Source organism: Ochotona curzoniae, unplaced genomic scaffold, assembly GCF_017591425.1.
Source record: "Ochotona curzoniae isolate NIBS_2020 unplaced genomic scaffold, NIBS_Ocur_1.0 contig_1014, whole genome shotgun sequence".
In the NCBI taxonomy this organism is placed as follows: domain Eukaryota; kingdom Metazoa; phylum Chordata; class Mammalia; order Lagomorpha; family Ochotonidae; genus Ochotona; species Ochotona curzoniae.
In genome coordinates, this window is record NW_024464920.1 from 27,665,801 (window position 1) to 27,691,721 (window position 25,921).

At 39.3% G+C, this 25,921-nt stretch overlaps 1 protein-coding gene across 1 annotated transcript in view; it reads left to right on the forward strand.

Annotated features, from left to right (window-relative positions):
• Positions 1-25,921, forward strand: part of PTPRB (protein tyrosine phosphatase receptor type B) — a 106,568-nt gene that overhangs the window by 253 nt on the left and 80,394 nt on the right. Inside the window, exons 2-3 of the mRNA XM_040990070.1 lie at positions 1,121-1,516; positions 14,732-14,973. Coding sequence (XP_040846004.1) covers positions 1,121-1,516; positions 14,732-14,973 — 638 coding nt within the window. The remainder of the gene's footprint in view (positions 1-1,120; positions 1,517-14,731; positions 14,974-25,921) is intronic.

Genomic DNA, 25,921 nt, shown 5'->3' on the forward strand with positions numbered 1-25,921 from the left:
GTTTCTGTCCTCTCAAGTGCCTCAGGCAGCCCCTGAAATGGCACCTTTAGAGCAGAAAGAACTCTAAGGAGAAACTATTTGTTACTTTTAACAGCCTGAGTAGAATTCTCCCTGCTTTTCCCCAATCAGGTGATAGTTGTGGGTGTGTGTGTGTGTGTGTGTGTGTGTCTTAAAGAAAGAAAATGTAAGGAATATGATTCAAGGGGCTAAGCAAATGTGGTGTTGTCTTTGGAAGTTGTCATTTGGAAGGGCTGGGTGTTTCTATGGAAAAGTTGGACAATTTCAGTGAAAGCTCCATGAAAGTGGTTTCTGAGGCTGCCTATCTCAGTTTCGAGTGATAATCTTTTCACAATTGCCTTTCTCACACGAAATGAAGATTTTTTCCAAAAAGAAAAAAAAGAAAGAAGATATGCCGGTGTCTGAGGGAAGTTTGTAGATAGTGTCACAAGGTAAATGCTCTTTCCCAGAAGCACAAGAAAATTAGTTTGTGATGACCAATTGTCCTTGGTTCCTGATAGGCAGGATGTTGTGTTTGGAAAAAACGAGAAGTTTTTTTTTGTTAAATATATATATACAATTTAAAAATTTGTTTAAACTATACACTTTGTATACACATGTTTATTGTGATGTGACTTTAAGGGTAGAAAAGAGTTTGGTTTTTGGTTTCTTTTTATATTGGGAGAGAAGGTGATATCGAGAGGACCAATAGTTTAAAAGGGAACTTCAGCTTTTGTTGTAAGAGTATATTTAACTAATTGGGCCAAAATAGAAGATATTACACCATATCCTCTGGAATTGCCTTTCATTTTCCAAAAGAAAGCCATTTTTGTTGGATGGTTTTGTTTCTTTTCCAAGCTTCCCTTCATTATTTCAGTGGAGGTGTGTTTTCTTCCGTAAATCATATGAAAGCTGAAAAAAAAACCATGGAGTTAAGTGTGCCATTTTGGATTTTCAGTCACGTGTGTTGACATCTGGGAAAGTTCATTTGGAGTTGCAACAATAGTGAGACACAAATAAACGTAGGAATTTTATTGGCTATTTGGTGGATAGGTTGTTCTGTGTTTCAGGGCTCTTATGCCTTACTTACTACACGGTACTTGATGAGCTTTTCATCTTCCAGAGGGCTTTCAGATTGTGCACGTGCAAAAACAACAATGCCTTTTCCTCAATGAGAAAGTGGTCGTGGGCTCATGCAATGGGACCAGCCAGAACCAGCAGTGGCGATGGACTCAGGATGGGAAGCTCCTTCATGCCAAGTCTGCTCAGTGCCTAGCTGTCTCCAACATCTCAGGTGGCCCTTCAAGAGCAGTCACCGTTACCAGCTGCTCCCAGGCACCCTGGTGGACCTGCTATGAGCAGGAGGGCTTCCTGGAGATGGAAAATGCCTCCTTCTTTCTCAAGAAACAAGGCCCCAGGGTAGTTGTCAAGAAGGGCAAGAAATATCTCCATAGTTGGATGAAAATAGATGTCAACACTGAGGGAAAACTGGTCAATGGAAGCCTCTGCTTGAAAAAAGGTGAGCTATTCATTCCGCCATTCATTGTGAAAGGTCCTTCTGCTAATACTTTGTGTTGACACGTTCATAGATGATCTCCATGTCCTGACATATTTCCTATGGAAGATTTCTCAGCTACTGGAAGTGGATTGTGTAGTAACCCAGAGATGCAAAGCTTCATTGCTCTCACTAAAATAAACCAAACTTTTCTGTTTCTATCCTTCCTTTCTTCTCTTGCTTATTTCAACCAATATTTCTTCGTTTTCTCTTACTATAGTTGAGAGCTTTTAGATATGGGAATGTTTAACTAGGTATATACCCAGCACAAACATATGTAATGATGAAACTCAATGATCAGGAAATTGTTCAATTTTGCTGACCAAAACAGTTCTATTCTCTGATGATAGGGAACACATCATTGTAAGTACAAGGGTACTTAGATGTTTGTCAACAAGAAAATTAAGAGGTAAGCTTACGTAGGTGTCAAAGTTTTGAAATCTGTTCATAATACACATTTTCCCCGAACTCTTTAACACAATATTAAACATTAAAATGTTTGTTGGTGAGACCAGGAAGACAAAAAATTGTGCTTTGCAAAATCTCTTGTATTGATGTTTAAGGCCTGATTCTTTGGAAGTTAACATGCTTTTGAAATGCCAGGATTAATGGGCCTCCATAGAGCTTTCTAATCTGTTGACCATCAACAGATTCTTATTTTTTGGTTTTGAAAAATGGATTCAAATTATTAACACATGGAATCATTCATACACTGATGCCCAGACTGGTACAATACACAAAATTACTGAGCTAATGATCTTTATCTCTGAAGTGTACATGCAGCTTGATCATGCAGTTAACCATTTTGTTGCAAAAATCACTCCTTCACTGGAGATTTGCCTTAGAATGTTGTAATCCATAAGCCAACAGCATCACAGACTTGACAGGTCCCTGGAGAGATTAGTCAGGGATGAAGTTCCTCATTCAGGAGTCTGAACGTAGGCAAGGTGAAGTAAAGTGCCACGGATGCATTAATAGCACACCAATGCTGAGAATCCTATTCCTTAACTTGTTATCTAACGTACACACTGTCACATCAGCAGTCCTCAAACACTGGACTACTGGCTTGACCTAACCAGTGCCTAAGTTTACCCAGAGGAACAAAGAGAAGACCTGTTAAAGCATAAATTCCCAGGATGCCTTTCCATCATTTCTTCCCCACCCCACCCTTGCCAACCACCTCTAAGTTTCTGCTTCAAGAAATACAGAATTGTGCATGATATTTAAAATTTTTAACATTCCCCAGATAATTGAGATCCATAATCCTGTTTTTGTGGCAACATTCTCTGTATCCTTATATCTTTGTCTTATGTGTAGATGTTTAAGGTTAATACAGATCCACTGCACTAATTTTAGTCAATTTTCTGTCACACCTTCAATTCATAAATTAAACAACCATTTAATTAAATGCCAACTAAATACAATGGATTCTTCTACACTGGAAATTGAAGGTTAGTCTCTATTCCTGTATCATTTCTCTCTGAAGCATCAAGATAAAAACATAAAATTCAAGTCAAACATCAAATTTGCTAGAGGATATAGATATACTGTTATAAATACATCCTCAAGTCACAGTTAAGCCTTATTTAACAGGAAATTCTTTGATTGGAACTTTTTAAATGGATATTGGTTCTGTACTGAGGATTAGTCAAGACAGAAGATAATTCATGAGAAACTATCTCCTTTGCCCCTTATACAAATATGTCCCATGATGACTTCACTTCAAAAGCAAAGGGCATAAAAGAGGCCATTTGCAATTAAGTACTAGATATGCTATATCCAAAACCTGATAATATACATTGCAAAAAATGTATTCCTGGGGAAAAAAACCTGTTAAAATTTTCACACTTTGTAGTACCAAACAATATTCTATCTGAACATGTACACGTTTGATGCATTCTCTGACGGCATTGTAACATATTTTATATTCCATCTCAAATTCATCACTGATTAAAGATTAAGGATGACTTATGTAGACTCAGGATGAAAGCACACTGTGGAAAATTTAACTAAAATGCAATGTTTACACTGAGTTCTTCCAAACATCCATGTTTTTAAAGCTTGATAACTGAATTCTAGAATATACATGGCACAAATACACATGTTGTTCATTAGTAAGTTGAGAATTTTCATTCTCCAGTTAAAGCATATTCTGCAAAGGTGTAAGTATGAATCGTGTTTCATATTTATTTCACAAAGGAAGTATTTATGATTTCATTCAAGTGTCCAAGAAATATTTATGCAAAACTCATTTGTGCCAGAGTTAGGTTAGCAACTGAAGTGCTCTATGCCGGCAACTCAGCCCAGTCTGCACATTTGACTCTCATAACTTTTTTTAAATTCTTTATTTTTCATGATATAGTGTCTTAGGTTCATGGAATTCCCCTCCTCCTCTCCCCTACCTCAAAGCTTTCAGGTAATCCAGGGGCCTGGGCTACATCCTCTGTGCCAATCACATCAGGTCCTGCGTTTCTGAAGCGCTTCCTAGGTGACTCTCACGTATAGCCAAGTTGAAATTTCTAATTATGTCATATAACCTTAGGGTAACAAAAAAATTTAAATAAGCAAGTAAGTACAATACAGTATAAATTTTAAAAGCGCTTCTGTCTCCAATGTATATCCTTGCCAATATGTACATTAAGCACCCATTATTTAAAACGATTTTCTTAAGAGTGGCTTTTACATTGCACATTTGTTAAACAGTCACTTGAGTGGCCACTCATTTAAGCTATATCCATTCTCACTGAGCTGAATCTTTGCTTCTTTCTGTGCTGACCTCGGAGTGCCTGTGTTACACATGGAATTGAGAAAACTGCCAAGTACAGTGAAAGTCCACTCAAAAATCACTGTGGGAAGGGTGGAGGGAATCCCCAGCGCCTATAAAACTGTACTACATAATACAATGTAAGCAACAATAAAAAAAAAAAATCACTGTGAAGCTTTTGAAACAAAAATTATACCAACATGATTTTTATTAGGACAAGAATATCCTTTTAATTTTTTTTTCTTAGAGCTTATATTTCTTTAATACTCCTTACCATAACTATTTAGTGAGACAAGCAGAATAATAGGATAGAATTAACGGGAGCCATTTTAATTGTGTGGTTGCAGGAACACCTACACACAGGAATTTTAGCATTCCTGCTGAACTGCAAATTTATACTTAAAGAGTGTTACATTCCTTCATTGGATACATGAGCATTCTCTCCTACAGATAGATGCTTTTTGGAAAGATAAAAAGGGTTTTCTAATCAATTTTTAAAAATGATAGTCAACTATAAGAAGAGTATTGGCTTCATATGGCAATGTGTCTGGCTGAAAACTGAAATGTCATTTGTTTCACGTTTAAAATCTATGGGATGCAAAAAAATGCATTTATTTTCTTTTCTTATGTATCAAAACAAGCTTGTATTTTTTTTAAAAGATCTATTTATTTTTGTCTGAAAAGCAATTTTTTCACTTCCCAAATGGTCACATGACCAGGGGCTGAGTTGATCCAAAGTTGGGAGCCAGCAACTTCTCCTGGTTGCTGGTGGGTGCAGGGTCCCAAGGCTTTGGGCCATCCTCTGTTACTTCCCCAGGCCATAAGCAGAGAATGGGATTGGAAGTGGAGCATCTAGGATACGAACCAGTGCCCATATGGGATGCCAGCTCCACAGGGCAGAAGATTAGTGTGCTGTGTCACTGTGCCAATCGCAAAACAAGCTTACCTTTTAAGTATATTATCCTATGAAAATTTTAAATTTCAAATCTTACATATTCATTTTTCAATCAGAAGTCAAATATCCAAATACCTGGAAGTATTTCTTCTATAAATTCACACAACATATTCATTAAAAAAGATATTTATCATCAATGAAATAAAATTTGTCCAAAATGATTAAATTTTTCTCTAATCACCCATTTTACCTTCTTTTAAGGAATATATTACTGAATTAAGAAAAAAAAATGTATCCTGAGGTTCAAATCTCTGATATGCAAACTGGAAACCTAATACTCACAAAGCTCACAATTGGGGTTACGACTGTATATTAACACATTCAAGGAAAGTTCACTTGACATTTTATTGGAAAAACCATCATTTCCCCATGACCAGGTCTTTTGTATAATATAAAGGGAATAGGGAAAAACAGAAAAATACATTGCTATGTTAAAAAAAATTAGGACTAGAGATTATAGCTTAATAGGCTTTATGCAGCATTTCCTGATTAGCCATTCCACTACTTCCAGTGGAAGCCTGAAACCACACTTACTACCCCAACCTAGATATACGTAGTATTTTGCCCATGCATACGTATGAAATCAGATAACTTGTAAATTATGACAGAAAGATGTTAATATCAATACCAATACCAAAACACAGTAGTTATAATAATATCTTATAGTAAAGGTTACATTATTTAAGTGAGTGTTCACTCACTCGCTCCCTTAAAATAACTCACTGTGTTTTTGCCTGTTCACTGAAGGGAAGCACCTTACAATTTCTCTTTGTCACAAACTGCCAACATCACTATTCTTGTGGTTTGGGGTAATTATTAAGAGTTACTTGATAACAAGCACTAACAGTATCTTGAGAGTGAATCTGACATCTGGACAGCTTTTAAATGACTGATATGGAAGTACTGGCTACCCTAGATCAAAGACTGATTTTGTCCCTGGCAGGACAATGTGAAGTACTATTAATACTACTCAGAAAGGTATGCAATTAAAAAGTTGTGTATTTTCCATTTAGTATTTTCAGACTGCAGTCACCAGTGGGTAATTAAATCTAACAAAGCAAAACCACAGATACAGAGAACTACTATATCTCCTTTTAGCTAATCTTGTTACCCACGCTCAATAAATTCTGATTAAATTAATAGGCATGTCAACTTCCAGAAAAATGTTGACTATCTTAATTATAGGGAGCATTAGAGGAATAATAGTGCTTTCAAAACTACTTTAAGGAATGTAGCTTTTGAAAGCGTGCATATTGCCTTTGTTTTCTAACCAGTTCAAGTACAATTTTTAAAGCCACCAAGCCATCCTTGGAGTAGCATCATTGTGGTAGAGAACAGTCTTAGCCTCACAAGCAGATAACAAAGGTTACTAGTGCCCCCAGTTATTGAAATTCTATGTACCATTCACTCTTCAATGTCTGCAGGGGTGGGACGGGGCCAGGAGGAAGCCAGGAGTCAGGAACTCAACCGACTTAGGCGACAGGACTGCGGTGCTAGACTATCAGCTGCTGCTCCCCAGGGTAGGTATCAGCAGGAAGCTAGACTCGAAGTGAAGTAGTGTCCTAAGAAACATCTTAACCCCTAAGCCAGATGCCCCTTCCAACTGAACACTTCAAAATTGCTAGTTTTACATTATGTGAATCACCAATATAAAAAAAATTAAAGAAGTAAAGTGAAGAGAGAGAGAGAGAGCAATGATTACATTAAGTAACATTAGTGAGGTGTAACACACCTGGAGTGTCTTGCCCTTTGGCTGCGCCTGAACCCCGCACTCAGTGGCTCCACCACCTCTGCCTCTGACATCTCTAAGGTTGAGATTCAAAGTCATAAGTGGTACACAAATGTGCTAAAGACCCAGCAGAGTTTTCACTCACCTAAATTGCCAGTGGTGATGACAATTTGAACTACTTGGAATTTTAACTTCTTTATCCATAATTCTGCCCTGTTCATATATATAATTGACTGTTGGTGTAAATACAAAATTGACTGTTGGACAAGCATGGAAAACATTGGAGACATTGATTAATACAAGTTAGTAAAGAGCCTGAAAATTATATAAAACAAAAAAAGAAGAGGATGAAAGGAAGGAAGGAAAGAAGGAAGGAAGGAAGGAAGGAAAAAAGAAAGAAAGAAAGAGAGAGAGAAAGAGAGAAAGAGAGAAAGAAAGAGAGAAAGAGAGAAAGAAAGAGAGAGAGAGAAAGAAAGAAAGAGAGAAAGAGAGAAAAAGAAAAAGAAAGGAAATTTTACAAATCTACGTGACAGGGGAAATTCATCCCATGACAAATAGGGAAAATTACTCACTGGAAATAACGGGTTTGCAACTAGATCTAAACAAATCATGCTTGATAGGATGAAAATCAAATGTTCACATTTTTTAAAAGATGAATTCATTTATTTGAAAGCGAGAGTTATGGAGAAGGAGGGAGAGGCAGAGAATGAGTTCTTCCATCTGGTTTACTCCCCATATATGATCAGCACTCAATCAGGCTGAAGTCAGGAGCCAGCAACTTCTTCCAGGTTTCCCACAAAGGTGGCAAGCACTTAGACCATCTTCTGCTCCCTTTCCAAGGACTTTAGCAGGGAACTGGAATAGAAGCGGAGCAGCCAGGACAGTAACCAGTGCCAATTTGAGATGCCAGCATCGCAAGTGGCAGTTTTATCTATTACACCACATTGCCAGTCCCCAAATGCCCATATTTTGAAATTGGCTTCAGTTATATCAGCACAAATCCATTGGAGGACAGACGAGGTCCAGATAGCTCTAGGATTTCAAAGTAAAGGGTTCACTGTTCAATCCATTTTCTAAGGGATTCAGATATTCTTAAATTTGTAAAACACTGGAGGAGTATCTGAGCTTATGCTTTCACTTAGATGTTTCATATGGTATAGTAACATTGCATGTAAGATGCCAGCAATCACTTATTCGTTCAGCGCCTACCACAGAGTCAGTGGTTCAAATCCCATGTTTCCCTGAGGGCAGATAAAATATCAAGAGTCCCTAACACAGCCGAGCTGCTGAAATCATTCAAAGGAGGCCTTGCTGTTGAAGTAAACTGCATCGTTTTCAGCCTACATATAAATACTGATTAAAGTGATTGCTAAATTGTAGTAATTTGGTGAGAGAATAAAACACAAAAACATTGTAAAAGAGACATAATCAAATATACTTTTTTGGAGGAAAAAGTTCTAGTGGTTATCTGCGTTAGTGGCCGACAGATGTGCTGGTGACCACAGAGAGTAGAAGGCAGGGACAAAAGAAAACAGAATATCTTTTATCTACAGATCTTACTTTGATTAAATTGTCTGTCATTTGAACGGTATTTTTTTCCTTGAATCATTATAACAACATGGACTTTTACAGGAGTGTTTTTCATATAATCACTGAACATAATATAAATATTGACTATTGAGATGTGACTCATACAGTCGTTAAAAATGGCTGGTAGAATGGTCAGAGTCCCCCAAACTTCTTGTCTGTGAAGTATCAGTAAACTTGTCTGGGCATACACAGGCTACGTATTACCTCTATGGATCATATAACGGTTTTTTCTTTTCTTTTCTTTTCTTTTCTTCTATGCCTTTGTGGGACCCATCCTTCTTTATTTTTAAAAAATGGATCTAGAATTCTCATGTTTTCTAGTGTGGGAAAAACTCAAAGAATTTTCTTTGACCCCCCCCCAAAAAGTTTATTTCTTTTTTTCAGAGAAGTTCAACTTTGTGAGTTCTAAAAATGTCCATGGATTCTAAACACCGTGTCTGTTGGACTAGGCAACCAGGCCTGAGTATGTCAGGTTATTCACTGCCTCTCTCCATGCCCTTCCCCTGACCCCACTCAGGGTGCTCACTGATGGAACCTGAGAATTCTGCACATCCTTCCTCTGCCATTCAGCATATTTGCCTTTTACTCCACCATTGCAGCCTTTTTTCCAAATGGAAACATGGGTATTAACACAAAACTGGTCATCGTTATATTGCAACTTATAGCACAGTATCAGAATGATAATTGGATTTTTTTTTGTTTTGGTGTAGTCTTTAATTTTTAATCTAAAATTTTATAATGCTATGATTTGATTTTTGCTATATAGTGGATTGATATAAATTTCTGCTTATTAATATTATTTTATTTCTGATCTTAAATAAAGTTCTTCCTTCTTTATTGAAATATCGCATTTTCCAAAATGCTAATGTTTCTACCATTTCAATGTTAATTTTTCTACCTGTCAAATATCTATTCTTATTTTGATTGCTATACTTCCTATCTCTGTTTACCTTTATTGTTATTGTTGTTGTTATTTGAAAGGTGGGGAAACAGATAGAGATTCTATCTACTGCTTCACTCCCCAGATTTTCCACACTGGCTAGGGCTTGTGTAACACCAGGCTGAAGTCAAGAAACAGAAACTCAATCCAGGTCTTACATATGAGTGGCAGTGATCCACCTATTCATCACCTACGTACATCGTGGGTGTGCATTCACAGGAAGCTGGTGTCAGGGACAAAGCCAGAACTGGACCCAGGCACTCTAATGTGGGGTGTGAGAGTCCCTAGCAGCACCTTACCCCCCAACCCAAGAGCTACAACCCCCCCCAAGAGCTACTTTACATTTATTCTAGCCCTACCCAGTCATGTTGTATGTGTATGTGTTCATCACCCTTCTGTGAAGTACCTTGCTTTATTTCTTTTCCACAGGATTTTAGATGGCACAGTGCATGCGAGATTTTCTTATTGAACAAACAATGCCCTATAGTCAAAAAATAGTTAAGTTTTGTGTCTTCAAAATCAATTTTATCCAAATAATTGTTTTTAATGTGCTTATTAAAAGCTTTTTGTACAATTTAAAGAAGGAAAAAGAATAGATTTGTTTAATCTTTACTATTATACAAAAACTCCATTTTTATGAATGGGTTATTTCCATGTGAATAAAAAATTAACGAATGAACTAAAATACTCATCACCATTTTTAAAATATACTGAAAAGATGGTCTTAAAACATGCAATCATTCCAGATCATTTTATCGGCAAGGATACTTTATGAAAAGAACTGTTTTCAACTTATATGCTAAAACTTTTTAGATTGGACCTAGGATAGTCCACTTTACCTTGAATTGTGTCCTAAGAGGAACTGTGCTATAATGCAGACAATGAAGTAGCAATGGTACAATAAAGCTTTTAAAAATAGCTGTAACATATTGTTCCATTGTGTAAGGACTTTTCCTTGTATTTGTCAAAAAACGTTTAGGTCTTTTATAAACTGTGAGATGCATATACATTTTCAAAGAATGCCAAAAAAAATCACAGATAACAAAACATCTAAAGATCCACTCTTTTTAAATATAATTTCTTAGCACTAATTTCAAAAAGTGATCAGGAAATGGAAAAATAAATTTATTTTGATTATCTTATCTATTTTTATGAAAAATTTTCTTTCTTCTCATTTTTATGGTTTTTCAATATCCACATAAGAAATTATTAAAGTTCCTTTTGTCTCAGGTATATGACAAAAACCATATATTTAAAGCTGCGTTAGAATCACCTAGAAAAATTCATAGAAATGCAGTTTCTGGGTGCCATATCAAATATACACGAAACACAGCTTCTAGAAAAACGATCAAGGCTTCAGTATTCTGACCCCAGAAGTGATTGTTTATCACCCTTTGCTTTAAAATTCAAGAAACGGGGCTAGCCTTGTAGTGCAACAAAGTAAGCTGCTGTCTGCAATGCTGCCATCCATATTGGAGTTTCTGTGAGCTCAGGCTCCTCCTCTTTCAATCCAGCCTCCTAATAATGCACCTGGGAAAGCAGAAGATGAGGGACCAACTGCTTGTGCCATGTGACTTACATGAGACAGGTGGATGGAGGTGCAGGGCCCACTCATTTCTTCCTTTCTCTCTCTCACTCTTTCTCTCCTTCTGCCTCTCTTTCTCTCCCTCTGTCTCTCCCTCTCGCCCCATCATGCATGTGTGCACTTTGTCACTGCCTCCATCAAATGAATAAATATTTTTTAAAGGAATTCAATAAACTTGAAAGTTGAATGTTAAGGATAAAACTTCTTCCTTCTTGCTTAAGTAGCACACGTTAAAATCATAGACACAAAATGAAGGGCTGCTGGACCTGGATATCTCATCATTTGTTTCTGTAGCAAAAAAATCAATGGCCTTTTTTTCAGAAAGGAACATGAACTTGTTTGATTTGAGGGTTTTGTACATTTCGAAGGTTGGTTAGAGACAATCACTGGAGACAGACATTTTTCCATCAGATAGTCAAAAGTTAACATGTATTTCTAATGTACTATGTTGTCTGCAGAAGAAATTTCAAGAGTGTTTTGATCATTTCTTCACTTTTGAGATACCCAGTTTTATTCATGTAATTAATATTGTAAATTAACTAGTTTTATTTTTTTGAGATTTATTTTTTTAATTACAAAGTCAGATATACAGAGAGGAGGCGAGACAGAGAGGTAGATCTTCCATCTGATGATTCACTCCCCAAGTGACCACAACAGCCAATGCTGTGCCGATCCAAAGCCAGGAGCCAGGAACTTCCTCCAGGTCTTCTGTCTCCCATGCGGGTGCAGGGTCCCAAGGCTTTGGGCCGTCCTCGACTGCTTTCCCAGGCCACAAGTAGGGTCTGGATGGGAAGTGGAGCTGCTTGGATTAGAACCGGTGGCCATATGGGATCCCGGTGCATTCAAGGCAAGGATTTTAGCCGCTAGTCCACCAGGCCGGGCCCAATTAACTAATTTTAAAACATTCTTATGAAAAGAGTTTACCAACTGCCCTTCACTGGAAAAAAAAAAAAACTGACATACTAAGACATACACTTTCATGCTAGGTTTTCAAAAGTTTGTTCTTTCCCTAACCCAATCATTAAAAAATTTTGAGGGTCTAAGAGCTAAAATTGTCATTGAAATAATCAGGACAGAAAGATTAGCATTGACTAAAGTCCAAAATGACCAAAATACAGATACTTTCATTTTCAAAATATTGATTTTTATTGGAAAGGCATATTTACAGAGAGAAGAAAATAGAGAAAGATCTTCCCAAGTAGACTACAGGGCCAAGGCTGAACCAATCCAAAACTAGGAGCCCAGGGCTTCTTCTAGTCTCCCCCTTGGATGCAGGGTCCCAAGACTTTGGGCTGCCCTCTGCTGCCTTCCCAGGCCATAAGCAGGGAGCTGGATGGGAAGTGGAGCAGCCTGGACATGAACCAGTATCCATATGGGATTCTGGTGTGTTCAAGGCAAGGATTTAACCACTGAGCCATTACACTGGACCCATACAGACAGCTTCACATGCATACAATGGACAAGTACCTATTTGCAGTCAATACCCGACTATCAAAATTACAGAATTAAGATGCCTCTGAGTTTACAGTAAATAATCACAATAATTGTATGGCTGAGTTTGTCATAAGAAAATCTCAAGGAAACATGAATCTCTTGAAATGTGATCAAAGGGGCTAAGCCGGGCATAAAGTCAGTGAACATTGCACAAAAGATGGAGGGACAAAACAAACAGAAACTAAAGGAAATGTTCAGAAAGTTTACAAACGGTAGACCCAATAAATAGATGTATCAGTTGGGTTTGTTGGGAATATAAGCAAACCCATGTACATTTAACTTTTGGATAATAGGAAGTATTTTATCTAAGCACAGTCCTAACAAACAGAATAGTCAGCAGTATGATCTTGGTACCTTTGAGATATAGTTATATACTGAAGGATGCAAAACTTTGTGGGCTATAAACCTGAATTGCCCATCACATATTTTTATTTACTTAAACTTCCAACTTCTCATAGAAGGAGCATTGTATATCCCCCGTCATTTCAAGAAGGGGATATTTAATAATCATTCCTGTCTTTTTTTTTATTATTTTTTAAAAGATGTATGTGTCTATATGAAGGGCAGAGTTACAGAGAGAAAAGGAGAGACAGCAAGAGATTGTCTATTCTCTGGTTTATTACCTGAATGCCAGGGATAGCTAGCACTAGGCCAGGCCAAAACCAGGAGACTGGAACTCTGCCTGGGTCTCCTATATGGGTCTCCTATATGGGTAGAGGGGCCCAGGCAGTCAGGCCACCTTCTGCTATCCCAAACGCATTAGCAAGCAGCTGGATTGGAAGGAAAGTAAGCAGGATTTGATATAAGATTCCATATAAGATTCCAATCACAAGAAGCAGGCTAACGTGCTATATACAAATCCGGCTCCCATGTCTTAACTTTTAGGAGAAACACTGTATTTATAGTTCACTAAATTGTAGAAATACCTTTCCATCTTCTTCCTTATTTTGTTCCTATCCTTCTCTGTAACATAATATGAAATATAACAGTCACTTGAAATGAACATGAAAAGGAATAAGGCTTGAAAGAAATGTCAGCAAAGCAAATCAGAATGGAAAACACGCGATGATTGTTTTTGAAGGAACCTCCACCTAGAGCAACATAATGTTTATTAAATAGTTATTTGAATGATTAAACCAATAGAGGAATGGTGAAAGAGTAAAGTGTTTGTTCTGCTAGTCTAAAAAACCAGAAACTGTTCAAAATTACTGTTACCCAATTTGACAAGATGTGAGGTGGGAAGGCACAGAAAATTTATCATCTCTGGAGCTGATGGAGACCTCTAAACATATCACCTGGCCCCAAACTCACAGAACTTTGTTGTTCTGTGTTATGCCACTGTGCCCTAGAGTCTTGCGCTACAAAGTGGAGGGGGGCCCAAAGAGCAGTGGCATGAGCACCTCCTCAGAGTTTGCTAAAGATGCTGAATCTCAATGCATCTGAAGTGCATGTCATCAAGATCCCCAAGTGACTGAAGCACGTTTTCAAATGGTTTGGTGAATCTAATTTATAAACCATTTTTTTTTCAAATACAGAAAATTCAGCCTCATGAGACAAAGCTATGAATTAACTCCATCCACTCACAAAATTTAAATTGATTTGCGCTTCTTCTAAGTAGCATGTAAAATGGAACAGTTTTGTGTTTCAGACTCACACAATTAGAAACAGATGGAACTGAGATTAAGGAGATGCTATTACTTTCTAAGAAATTGTTAATCTTCACTATGTAGTTACGCTACTAAGTTACAAGTCTCTCAGAGAAGAAAAACATGCAGGATCATATTCACAAATTTTGTACATTGTTTGTGAACATTCGCAGACCATTCTGAAGCCAATTAATTTACCCTAAATGTTTATAGATTAATTTTAATTCTATCTTCAATGCACAACTGGACTTTTTTCCCCTGATATATCCTCACCACTGTATAAAATTGATAAAAATGGGTCAGCTGGCCATGACAAATAAATGTGGTCACATACTCAAAATATCTTTGCTATTTCTTGTAACTTATCCAAATGTCCATTGTTGAAGAGGTCATCATTTCCTAAGTAAAATCACTTTTATGTGAAAAGTCCTTAAGATATGAGAGTAATTTTCTCAACTGTCCTTTCTTTACCTCAGCTGACCTGGGAGCAGACGTGTCCGTGAGGAGCCCTGGAAACACAGCTCCTCCCCACATCCCCACCACTTTTAAAGCAGTTTCACACCATCCGGAACACCTTACCAGGAACACCACAGAGGCCTTCGTTGGGAATACCACGGAAAACTACAGCCAAAGCAGCACTCAGAGGCACCAGCCTGGAGTTACAGACACATCGTGGACTCCATCAACAACTCTGCCCTTCTCCAGCACCACAGAGGAGGTAAGAGGAGAGCGTGTGCGCAACGTGGTTCACAAATAGTCCCCCCAAAACCCATCACTTGAAGAGACTTGCTTTGCTCAAACTGCCACCCTTATACTAGAGAATGAAGCACTTGGCTTACTATCTGTTAATAAACGAGAATGCATTTTGCCTAGTGAAAATTTTTTCTCAGACTGAATGAAAATGTCTTCATTTTAATGGCAGAGATAATTACGTTGCCATCTTATAGGTTGACCACATTTTCTGAATCACCATCAAGGATCTTGGTCTTAACACATGGTCTGAAACTAAGAAATAGAAATTGGAAGCTGCATCTTCCAGATGATTCTCTGTATATGTCATGAACATTTATGTTCTAAGGGAGGGGAAGAAGACACAAAGCAATGGCAGATTCTGGAATCACTGTAATTAATTCAGGAGTACAATCAAAACTATTTTTAAAAAGCCATCTGGTATTTCCATGTCAACATCCTCAAGCCTGCCAGTGACCCTCATTAGTCCAACAAGGGTGGAGAACCTCTTTTTTTTCTGCCCAGAGCCATTTGGATACTTATAACATAATTTGCAGGCCATACAAAATTATCAAATTAAAAATTAGCTAGCTATTATTGAATTTTGAGTCCAACCTGCAGTTCATTTGGCCTGATCACACCAAAGGGTCTCACAGGCCTTGCACAGCCCACCTGTGAAGTGGCAGACACATCAGTGCCTGAGCAGCTGCAGTGCCCCAACCACAGGAGTGCATTGCAGCAGCGTTCCTGTTTCCGTTCTGCTTCCCTTTGGCTTTCCTCTCCTCTCAAAGCTGTAGATCACCAATTAGATGATGACACTGTACATCAACACAAAAAAAGCTAAGATTTTGCTTGGCAGTGTTCGGTGGTTTTCTTAATAAAGAACTCAAATAATTAGTTCAACATTCCTCAGATGACTTCACAGCCATTTAGTGTTGTAGTTCCTTTTGTGCTGTGTAAACTGTAATACTACACATGACACACCAGCTGGTGAACCCACACCTCATTTTTGATCACAAACCGAACAGGGCCAGTACACTGGACAACTCGTGGGACTTCCTTTTTTTGTTAAAGATTCATTGATTTTTGTTGGAAAGTCAGATGTACAGAGAGGAGGAGAGACAGAGAGGATGATCTTCTATCCATTGATTCACTCCGCAAGTGGCTGCAATGGCTGGAACTAAGCCAATCTGAAACCAGGAGCTTCTTCCCGGTCTCCCATGCACCACTGCAGGGTCCCAACGCCTTGGGCCAGGCTCAGCTGGTTTCCCAGGCCACAAGCATGGAGCTGGATGGGAAGCAGGGCGTCAGAATTAGAACTGGCACTCATATGAGATCGTGGTGCGTGCAAGGCAAGGACTTTGGCCACTAGGCTACCATGCCGGGCCCAGGACTTCATTTTTATCTCTGATTTTCCTTTACTATAAATCTTCTCTGTGGCTTACTTCTTCACTTGCCAGTAGAAATTTAGGAAGGCCCCAGTTACTTTTCTGGACCCTGCTTATGTCACTTTAAAGGTTCAATACTTACCTTCAATTCATTAACAAAAATGTCCACTCCTGGAAATAACCCAAACTCTAACTTTGATTTCTCTGAATTCTTCTTTCCCATAACTTCACCTAGTTATGGGATTCAAGTAGGGAAAGAGAAGCAGGTCCACATGCTCTCACTTCCCACCAAGGTTTTTCTAAATATCTCTCCTAGCCTAATAATTATTTCAGGTCTATCTGCACTTGGATAATTGGAAAGAAAGATAGGAAATGGGAGCCAAGCAATGACTTCAGGATATACTCATGACCTGCTACTGTGCTCTGTTTAAATGTCCAACGTCAGGACCCTTAAGCCTCTCAGATGAGTGAAATTCCCATTTACTTTTGAAAATGCTTGCCTGCTGGTAAAGCATCTCCATTTTGGTGAGAGTATCTCAGCCAAACCTTCCATTCTAACATCCCTTTGTAAGAGTGCTCATTTACCTCTGAGCTGAATTGCATATAACATGGGGAAAAATTAACTGTGTCAAATAAAAAACATACTGAACAAAAACAAACATCGAAACATATTTGCCTGAAGACTAAAAAGTTGTCTTTTAGCAGAAAGAGTGTGCTCTCATTTTTGCTCAAGTTTGATCATGGTACATACAGAAATGCTTAAAAGCTGGCTGAGCACTGTTGAAATGAACCACAATCAACCAGCTACAGAACTCTGTTGCAGGTGCACCATCCATGGGGCAACCCTGTTACAGAGCTCACGTGATTCACACCCATAGCTTGGGTCATGGCAAACGCACTGTTGATTTTCAAGCCTTTTTCTAGAGTACAATCTACTGAACTCCCAGATGGGGCACCAAAATCATGAGGTGAAAAACTATAGCATGTTTCAGATTTCTCTTGATGGTTAGTCAAAACCTTGACTATGTTGTTGGAAGCTGAAGTGTAAAAATTTATGCTGGTTCCGGGATCAACACCTTAATGAAAGCATCACTGTTAGATCCTTATCTGACTAGCAGGAGCACACACTTCATATTAATTCATTATCAATGACCGTAGTTAAACTCTGAAGAGTAAAACTGAGTCATGTGTAATATAAAGCGCCCGTCCTTTAGAAGGAGTTTGGAAAACTATGTTGGTAGAGACACCTAGAAAAGTGTAGGAAAGAATAAATCAATCTACTTAGCTGCTTGGAGCTGTGTGAAATAAAATCTCTTCATGTAAAAATGTTTTCTTTATAAAACAGCACCTATTTGTTGTGGATTTAGGCTTAAAAATAATTGAGTTATGAGTTATGGTGGTCTGTCTTTGAGTGATGACAGAAATAATCTGAGTTTTTGAAGGAAAGGGCCTATGCTTATTCGGTTTTATATCACCAACACCTTAATAAAGGAAAGAAGTGGTATTGGAAGGATGTGTGAAGAATGAACTAAGCAAAATGGAGCAGAGGGGAGAGAAGTGGAATGGAGTGGAGTCAGCTGGAGTGAAGTAAGTCAAGTGGGGTGGAGTGGATTGGAGTGAAGAGGATGAAATAGACCAGAAAGAATGGAAGCAAAGCAGAATAATGCGGAACAGAGAAGAGTAAAACAAAATGGAGTAAGGAGGATGAAAAGAAGTGCTGAGAACAGTAGATCAAGTGAGACTGAACTGGTATAGAGTAATCATTTGAGTAGCAAATCATTCAGTTTCTGCCAATGCCTGGGTATCATGTGATGGTCATCTTGAGTGGCTCTGATTTTTATTGCCTAAGTGCTTTGAAATTCAAGTGAATCTAGCGGTTATTATATTTATACTGTCTATCATTCATGAGCTGATTATACAGTTCTCTTTTTATCTCTTCTATTTCACCTATTTCATCTATTTTATTTATTTTAAATTTAAAATAACTTTAACTTTATACAATTGTACATACTCCTGGAGTTCAAGATGATGTTTTGGTGCGTGGACACAGCACACAATGATTCGATAGGGGTCATTAGTACATCCATCATTTCTATGTGCTAGAAACATTTAAAATGCCTTCTATTTTGAAATTTACAATCAAATGCTACAAACCGTAGTTACCCAGCAATGCTGCAAAGCATCAGGAGCTGTTCTTTCTATCCAACTACATCCCTATATCCATGCCATCTTTTGTCTCCTGCCACTCTCACTCTATTTCTCAACTCTTCCCAACCTCTCTTGTGAAATCAACATTTCTACCTTCCACATATCAATGAGAGTATGCAGTATTTATCTTTCAGTGCCTAATGTGTGCCCCAAATGACAGGTCTTCATTCTTTTTAATGTATGAAGAGGTTGGGATAGGACAGGATGTAGAGGGAAAAAATGTAATTCTTGCTTGAAATTATTATTTTCAAGAAATGTGTGGCGTTTATTACTTCAGTTTAATCATGTGTTCCATGTCCATGTCTTGATTACTATTTGAAAGATATTGCAGGGGGTGTAAGAACATAATAAAAGTGGTGTTACAGAATCATATAGACACCATAATGTTGTCAAAACCATTGAGAGGATCAGCACTCTGCTAAGAACACAGAAATAACTTACTATAAGAGAATTTAATTTTCTTGTGACAGAGTTGAAAGTATATTGAAGAACACATGCCTTAGAATGCATTCTTTACCCAAAAATAGTCATCAGTTCCTGCTCGCTATTTTGATTGACACTGCTATCTAGCATTCTTCTTGTTCCCAACCACGGATAACACCAGATAAAATGATTGATATAGAAATTTAGAGAAACATGATAACAACTGAGATGGTATTAAGTTTGGAAGTACTACTTCTTTACCGTTAATTAACAGTTACAGCGTAAGCAGTGTTCTAGACCCACAGCCAGATGGTGATGTAAAGGGCTCAGGATGGGGTAGAACTGTCACAGAACACTTTGAAAGAAGCAGTGGTGTATTTTTGTGCCTTTTCCTTCATCAAGAGTCCCTTTGAAAAGTGAAGAAGAAATGTTATAAAGCATTCTTTGTAGGTACAAAGAAGAATCCAGGGCAATAAAGCAAGAGCTAAAGAATAATGCCAGGTGTCATGCCAAACATTTTTATATGTCTTAGTGGTGATACTTACATCCATTTTCCATCAATGTGTAACAGACTTCCCTCGAACTTGGTGCAATAGTGGTTTAAATTGCATCTATGTCTTTTGGTTAAGATCAAATGTAAAATAATGATGGTTTTCAATGTCTCATTTTTTTATGTGCATGGGTGGTTTGCAGCCACTTTCAGCTCCAAGACACGAAGGCCTCAGTTACATGAATATCATACAGTGCTGTCTGCAGGCTGAGAGTTCAGGTTCTTCTCCACATCTCCAGCAGAATTTTTTTTTAAAGATTTTCTTTTTATTTTTATTATAAGGGCAAATTTAAGGAGAGGGGGAGAGAGAGAAAGATCTCCCATCCTTTGATTCACTTCCCAAATGGCTGGAGCTGCTGGAGCTGAGCCAATTTGAAGCTTTCCACTGCTTTCCTAGACCATAAGCAGGGATCCGGATGGGAAGCTGAGCAGCCGGGCATAAACCAGTTCCCATATGAGATGGTAGCACTTGAAGCTGAAGGATTAGCCAGTTGAGCCATCATGCCAGGCCCCTTCCAGTAGGTTTTATCAGTTTCCTTTTCAAGATGGTTTAAGGCAGCCTTCCTAAGAGGATGAAGGGGGAAGCTCCAAGTCTCTTGAGGTCTAGGCTCTAGAATCACATAATTGCAGGTCCAGCATGATAGCCCAGTGGCTGAAATCCTTGCCTTGCATCCATCAGGATCCCATGGACACCAGTTCTTATCTTGGCTCCACTTCCCATACAGCTCCCTGCTTGTGGCCTGGGAAAGCAGAAGAGGATGGCCCAAAACTTTGGGACCCTGCATCCATGTGGAAGACCTGAAGGAGGCTTCTGGCTCCTGGCTTCAGATCAGCTCAGCTCTGGCTGCTATGGCCACTTTGGGAGTAAACCAACAGATGGAAATTTTTCTCTGTCTCTCCTCTCTGTTAATCTGCTTTTCCAATCAAGTTACCTATGATTCATGATGGGGAAATAGAATCTGCCTCTTAAGCTGCAGAGTGAAATCACAAAGGGGTGTAGATTCTGAGTGGGGAGAATCTATTCTATTAAATAAGCTCTGTCATTAGATTATTACTGGCTTTTTGTTGTCATCATTCTGTCTTCCTACCTGAAATAGAAAATGGCTAACTACTTGCTGAAGGTCAAATAGCTAGGGAGTAACAGAGCGAGAAGAATACATATAGACACAAAATCATATTGTGGATGCGGACGCACACACACACACACACATCCCTGCACACCTCGTCTCTCTCATATAAAGTGCCTATATTGAAGGCAAATGCCAAGGACTATTTATCTGAATCTAGACAACTTGACTCTCGTGGGAGAAGAACGTGCCCTGTCTTCCTCCTTTCCCTGCTTCCCGCTCACGTCTGTACCTGCCAGGTTGGGGTTCTGACTTTGGAAGACCCAGTATTTGCCCTCAAAAATCTGTCATTCCTCTCTTTTCTTTTCTCCTTTTCTCCTCTCCCCTTCATATTCCTTAACTCATGCTTTAAATTAATTAACATCTATCATATACCTTAAGTGAAAGAAATCTGTTTTAACAAACTACCCAACTCACAGTGATGTCATTTTCAGTTTGAAAATCATTGATCTAGATAAATCTGGTTGGTCCCTGAACCGTAATATCTTCCTTATAAGCTTCCAATTGCACACATTTTCACCAGTGATAGCATTTTGTTTCTTCTTTACATTTTAAAGAATGACTTATTCACTAAAAGTAAGAGTTACAGAGTGAGAAAGATCTTTCATTTGGCTTGTACACTCTCCAAATGCCCAGAATGGCCAGAGCTGAGATGATCTGAAGGCAGGAGCCAGGAGCTTCTTTCAGGTCTCCCACATGGGGTCAGAGGCCCAAAGCCCTGGGCTATCCAGCCATGTCTCCCAGTCCATAAGCAGGAGAGTTGAATCAGGAAGTGGTAACCAGAACTTGAACCAGAGCCCATATGGGATGCCAACGCTGCAGGCAAACGACCAGCCTACTATACTACCATGCCATCCCATCCCCATAGTATTTTCATGTACTATCTCAAGGGGGTGTGGAGAAAGAGGTATTACTATTAAAAACTATTAGTCAAGTAGAGTAAACTAATTAACAACAGCCTCCTAGTGTTACTTTAAAGAGTATACATTCTTCAAAAACCCACTCAGGGTAACTGAGTGGGTGTTTGGAAAGGTACGTCACTCTAGGAGTTTTGCATTAATTAGGCAAATATGCTTCCAGGTATACAAGACTTGGTATTTCATGTGCACGTAACTTGACGATGGAGCAAGAGCAGGATTCCAACCCCAATACACATCTTCCTCCAGACATTTGTTTATACATACCACCCATATAGAGATGCCCCATATCCTTTTGCACAGCTATACGTCAAGCCAGATATAGCCGTCAGAATGTGCCCTACAGAAACCGGCAACTCCCTGCGTTCCACATGAGATGGATGTGGCTGGAGGATGTAGGAAGTCAGTCCATCAGCAGAGCTGAGTTGTTGATTTCAGGAGGCGGAGGAGTCACATGTGGAGAAGTAGCCTCTGACAGGAGGGAAGGTAAGCCTTGAACTTGACTGTGACATCCAACCTGGCCAGTTGCCATCTATTGTTTGGACCATACACTCTCAGGAGAGGTCTGGGTTAGACTCACTCTTGGCAAAGTGATGGTATAGCAGGTGGTTTGATACAGAGATAAGGAGTTAAGGCTCGGGGGTCAGTTAAACCTGTTTTAAATCCCAGTGGTATCATCTGCTATTGAAGTCACACTCAGTGCTTCGTAAAATAAGGATGATTATGGGTAGTCTATCTGCCTTATAAAAGATTATGAGGTTTAAAATCAAGTTAGATATAATGCTTAGTACATTGGCTATCGATAATAAGGATTTGATAGTATCTAGTGACACTAGCTTTTTTCTTGGATTTTGCTTCTTCCTTCCTATACTACCTAATTTATTGCACGGTAAGCACCAGATGAGTTCATATATCATGTGAAAATACTTAGACAGGGATAAAAAGCTAAACATGCATTTGAAATGTTGCTGGCTTGTTCTGATCCTGCTAGCTCTCTGTACAACTGGTTTGGAGGTGCACTTCTTTTTCCCCTCCACACCCTGCTCTTGATACAGCCTGGGAGAGGAATTACATTTCCTTAGTTCATGAATAGCCATTGTGGGACTGGTCTGGGCTTTCACAGTTCTTTGTTTCCTTCCACTTGGCCTTCAAAGAGATCACAGCCCAATATGAGTCTCCAAATAAATGAGGAGGCAAATGGAGAAAACACTCCATTTCCCCTGACCCCTCCAAATATGTGAGAGAGCCTGTCTACTGTCACCACCATTCTGCGGCCAACAATAAAGGTGGGACAGCATTTCCCTTTACTGAGTCAAATGCCTAGAGGGAGAAGTGCAACTATGCAGGAAAAAAAAAATCCCCAATCACATCTCATGACTTACATTGTCTAGTGTGCAGGAAACAAAGATAAATAGATTGTGAGAATGCTAATGCTTTATAAAAAGGCCATGCAGAGAGTAAGGGGCTAGGGAGGAGATCTGTTTCTCAGATGCTAATTTATGATTAAGATTATCCAAGGCTAATTCTAACATCAACTATAGCTTTCTAGCTTTATAAGCTAAAATGAATTACCTTGTGCCTACAGCACAATATGATTTATAGTTTACTTGAATTTCCATCCTTAAAATTACAAGGTATTCCTTTCTTTCATTTTCATTTAGTTAAATGGGTGGTTTTTAGTGTTTTTCATTTTTTGCACAAAAGGGTATGCTGATATTTTGTCAAAATATAAGTCACATGCACATAAAACACCTCCAAAAAACAGATTATGTGCATTGAAATAGGTTATTTCTATTCCAGTATTTCTCTGGCACGTTGGTCTTCCTGGGCAAATGAGGTACACCCCAGGCAGAATTTGGGGAGTGAGCCAGAAAAGGGGAAATGTGTCTTGACAATGTGTCTTTCATTCTGCCTTTCAGATCAATTAATTCATTTTAAGAAAAGGGTTAAAGTCATAAAAATCATTGTAAGACATTAAAAAATGTTTTAGATTAAAGTAGACTATGACATTTGATAACGAAATACAACAAGCCTAGCTGTACTAGGCTAGGCTATAGCAGACAACCAGCAGCAGCTGGACTGACCTGGGCTGTGAAACATGACAGCGGATGCTGAGGTGAGGCGAGTCATGCCAGCTTGGGGTCAGTGTATGCTGGTTCATGAGCCCAGGACTTGAGTCACCTGGCCTGGATCCTGAGGCCCAAATGCAAGGTGGGTGCGGAGCCCCAGGAGTGGAGGATCCAGCAGGGCTTTAGTTGCCTTTTCTCAGTCCGGTTGCTCGCTTGTAAGGTACTGGTTTCGAGAGCCCCAGGGGTGGAGGATCCAGTGGGGCTCTGGTCTCATGGCCCCAGAGCCTGCGGCCCGCCTGCAAGATGGGTGTTGGGTTCATGAGCCCCAGTGGGGGATCCAGTAGGCCTCAGCTCATCTGGCCCTGGTCCTTCGACCTGCCCTACAGTGAAAAAGATGGAGCAGTGGACACAGACCCTGATGCACATGGAGAATAAGGCAGCCGATTTAGTACCATAGCAGGGGAAGGAGATCAGAGCAAATTGGACAACTATCCAAGCAAACGATGACAACAAAAATCTGGGTGGAGACCTGAGGTCCACTACGTCAGCCGATGGACTCTGGGAGGGTTGCCTCACCTTCAGATCAGTGAAATCGACAGCATTTCAGAACTATTCAAACCACGTGGTCAGAGCCCTCAGAACAAGCTCTATATCGGAACCCATGGCAGTTCCCCATCTCTGAGTACTGGGACATTTGAAAAACTGGGTGTGGTTTCTGCCTTTATCTCTCCCTTTATCCCAGAGACAAGAATTAGAAAATCTGGAAAATGATTTCACCCACTTTTCCCTAACCCTCAATCCTTGGGCTGTGGCCTGAGAAATCAGTTGAGGACAGCCCACAGCCCTGGGACCCTGCACCCACTTAGGAGACCAGAGACCAGAGACCTGGAGTGTAGAATCTGAGGGATGCTGCTGAGTGAGGAGTAAATCAATGGTTCAGACATACTGAAGTCGACCTTCTCTGAAGATGGGGAGTTAGTGTGAGGAGAGCAAACACAGGGAGAGAAGTGCGGATGAGGACGTCAGAAAGAGTGGTAAAGCCAAGGCTCAGAACCAAAGATGACCCAGCTGGTAAGCGTAAAGATAAGAAAAACTGAACTCTGGAAGAAAACTGCTACCTTAACTCTTCAAGATTTACTTGAAATGCAGAGTAATGCAGTGAGAGGGAGAGAGAGGAAGTAAGGCAGGGCAGGGAGCCTGGGATGCAATGCAAATCTCCCACGTGGGTGACAAGATCTCAGGTGCATGGACCATCATCCTCTCCTCACGAGCAGGAAGTTGGATTGGAAGTGAAGGAACCTGGGCTTGAATCAGCACTCAAATTGCAATCTAGGCATCCTCAAGTGGCAGCATAACTCAATGTGCCACACCACCTACTCCTGTTAAGTACTTTTTATCCCAGGTACTCAGTGATTGTACCCTCATTTACTCACAGAATAACAGTTTCAAAACCCAATTATTGGTGGAATGTAACTGGAAGGAAATACTAAGGATTCCAAGAATTATATTAGGAGTACATATTTTTTGCTTTTCTACTCAGCAGATGGCCATCATTGTTAAAAGCAAATACATTTCCACCCCAAAATAGCTCTCTGTTGGATGTGAAAGGTACTTATTTTTCCACTAGTGTTCATCTTGCTTCAAATCCAAAGAGATTTGGGCCAGTAAGCACACCACTGCATGCAGTTTTAATGGGTGTGTGCTGTTCCTCTCTCTGTGTGCCCATGAACATCTATATTTGCTCCTCTTTCTTCAAGGTTGTATTGAAACATCAGAATGGAAGAGCTGTGGAGTGACTGCAGCAAGTGTGTGCCTTGCTAAGAGTTTTTCCCTTGGTGTCTTGTACAAGCACAGGGGAAATGCCTTTGTAGAGTCAGGGTCTGTCTGGTGCAAGGGTTTAGCCTAAGTCTTAGGTACCAGATGTGAGAATCTATTATGCTAAAGGTTGTAGAGTTGCATTAAAGCAGCTGCAGAACATAATTTTGGTTCAGATTTACAAATGCTTTGCCATCCCCCTATTTAGTGGAATGTAAACAATACATATGTAGACTTAGAAATGACAGGACTTGGGGTGTCGGGGAGAGGGATAATGATGAAGTAAGACCTCTTCCTTCAAGGGTTCTAGCATCTAGCTGATGCTTTTAGCATTGCATTTTTAAAAACCATCAGATCTTTGATCTTCTGCTTTGATCACTGTCAGCTTCAGCATTCAATAGTCTCAGCATGTCCTATTTGTGCCTATGGCAGCAAGAAGC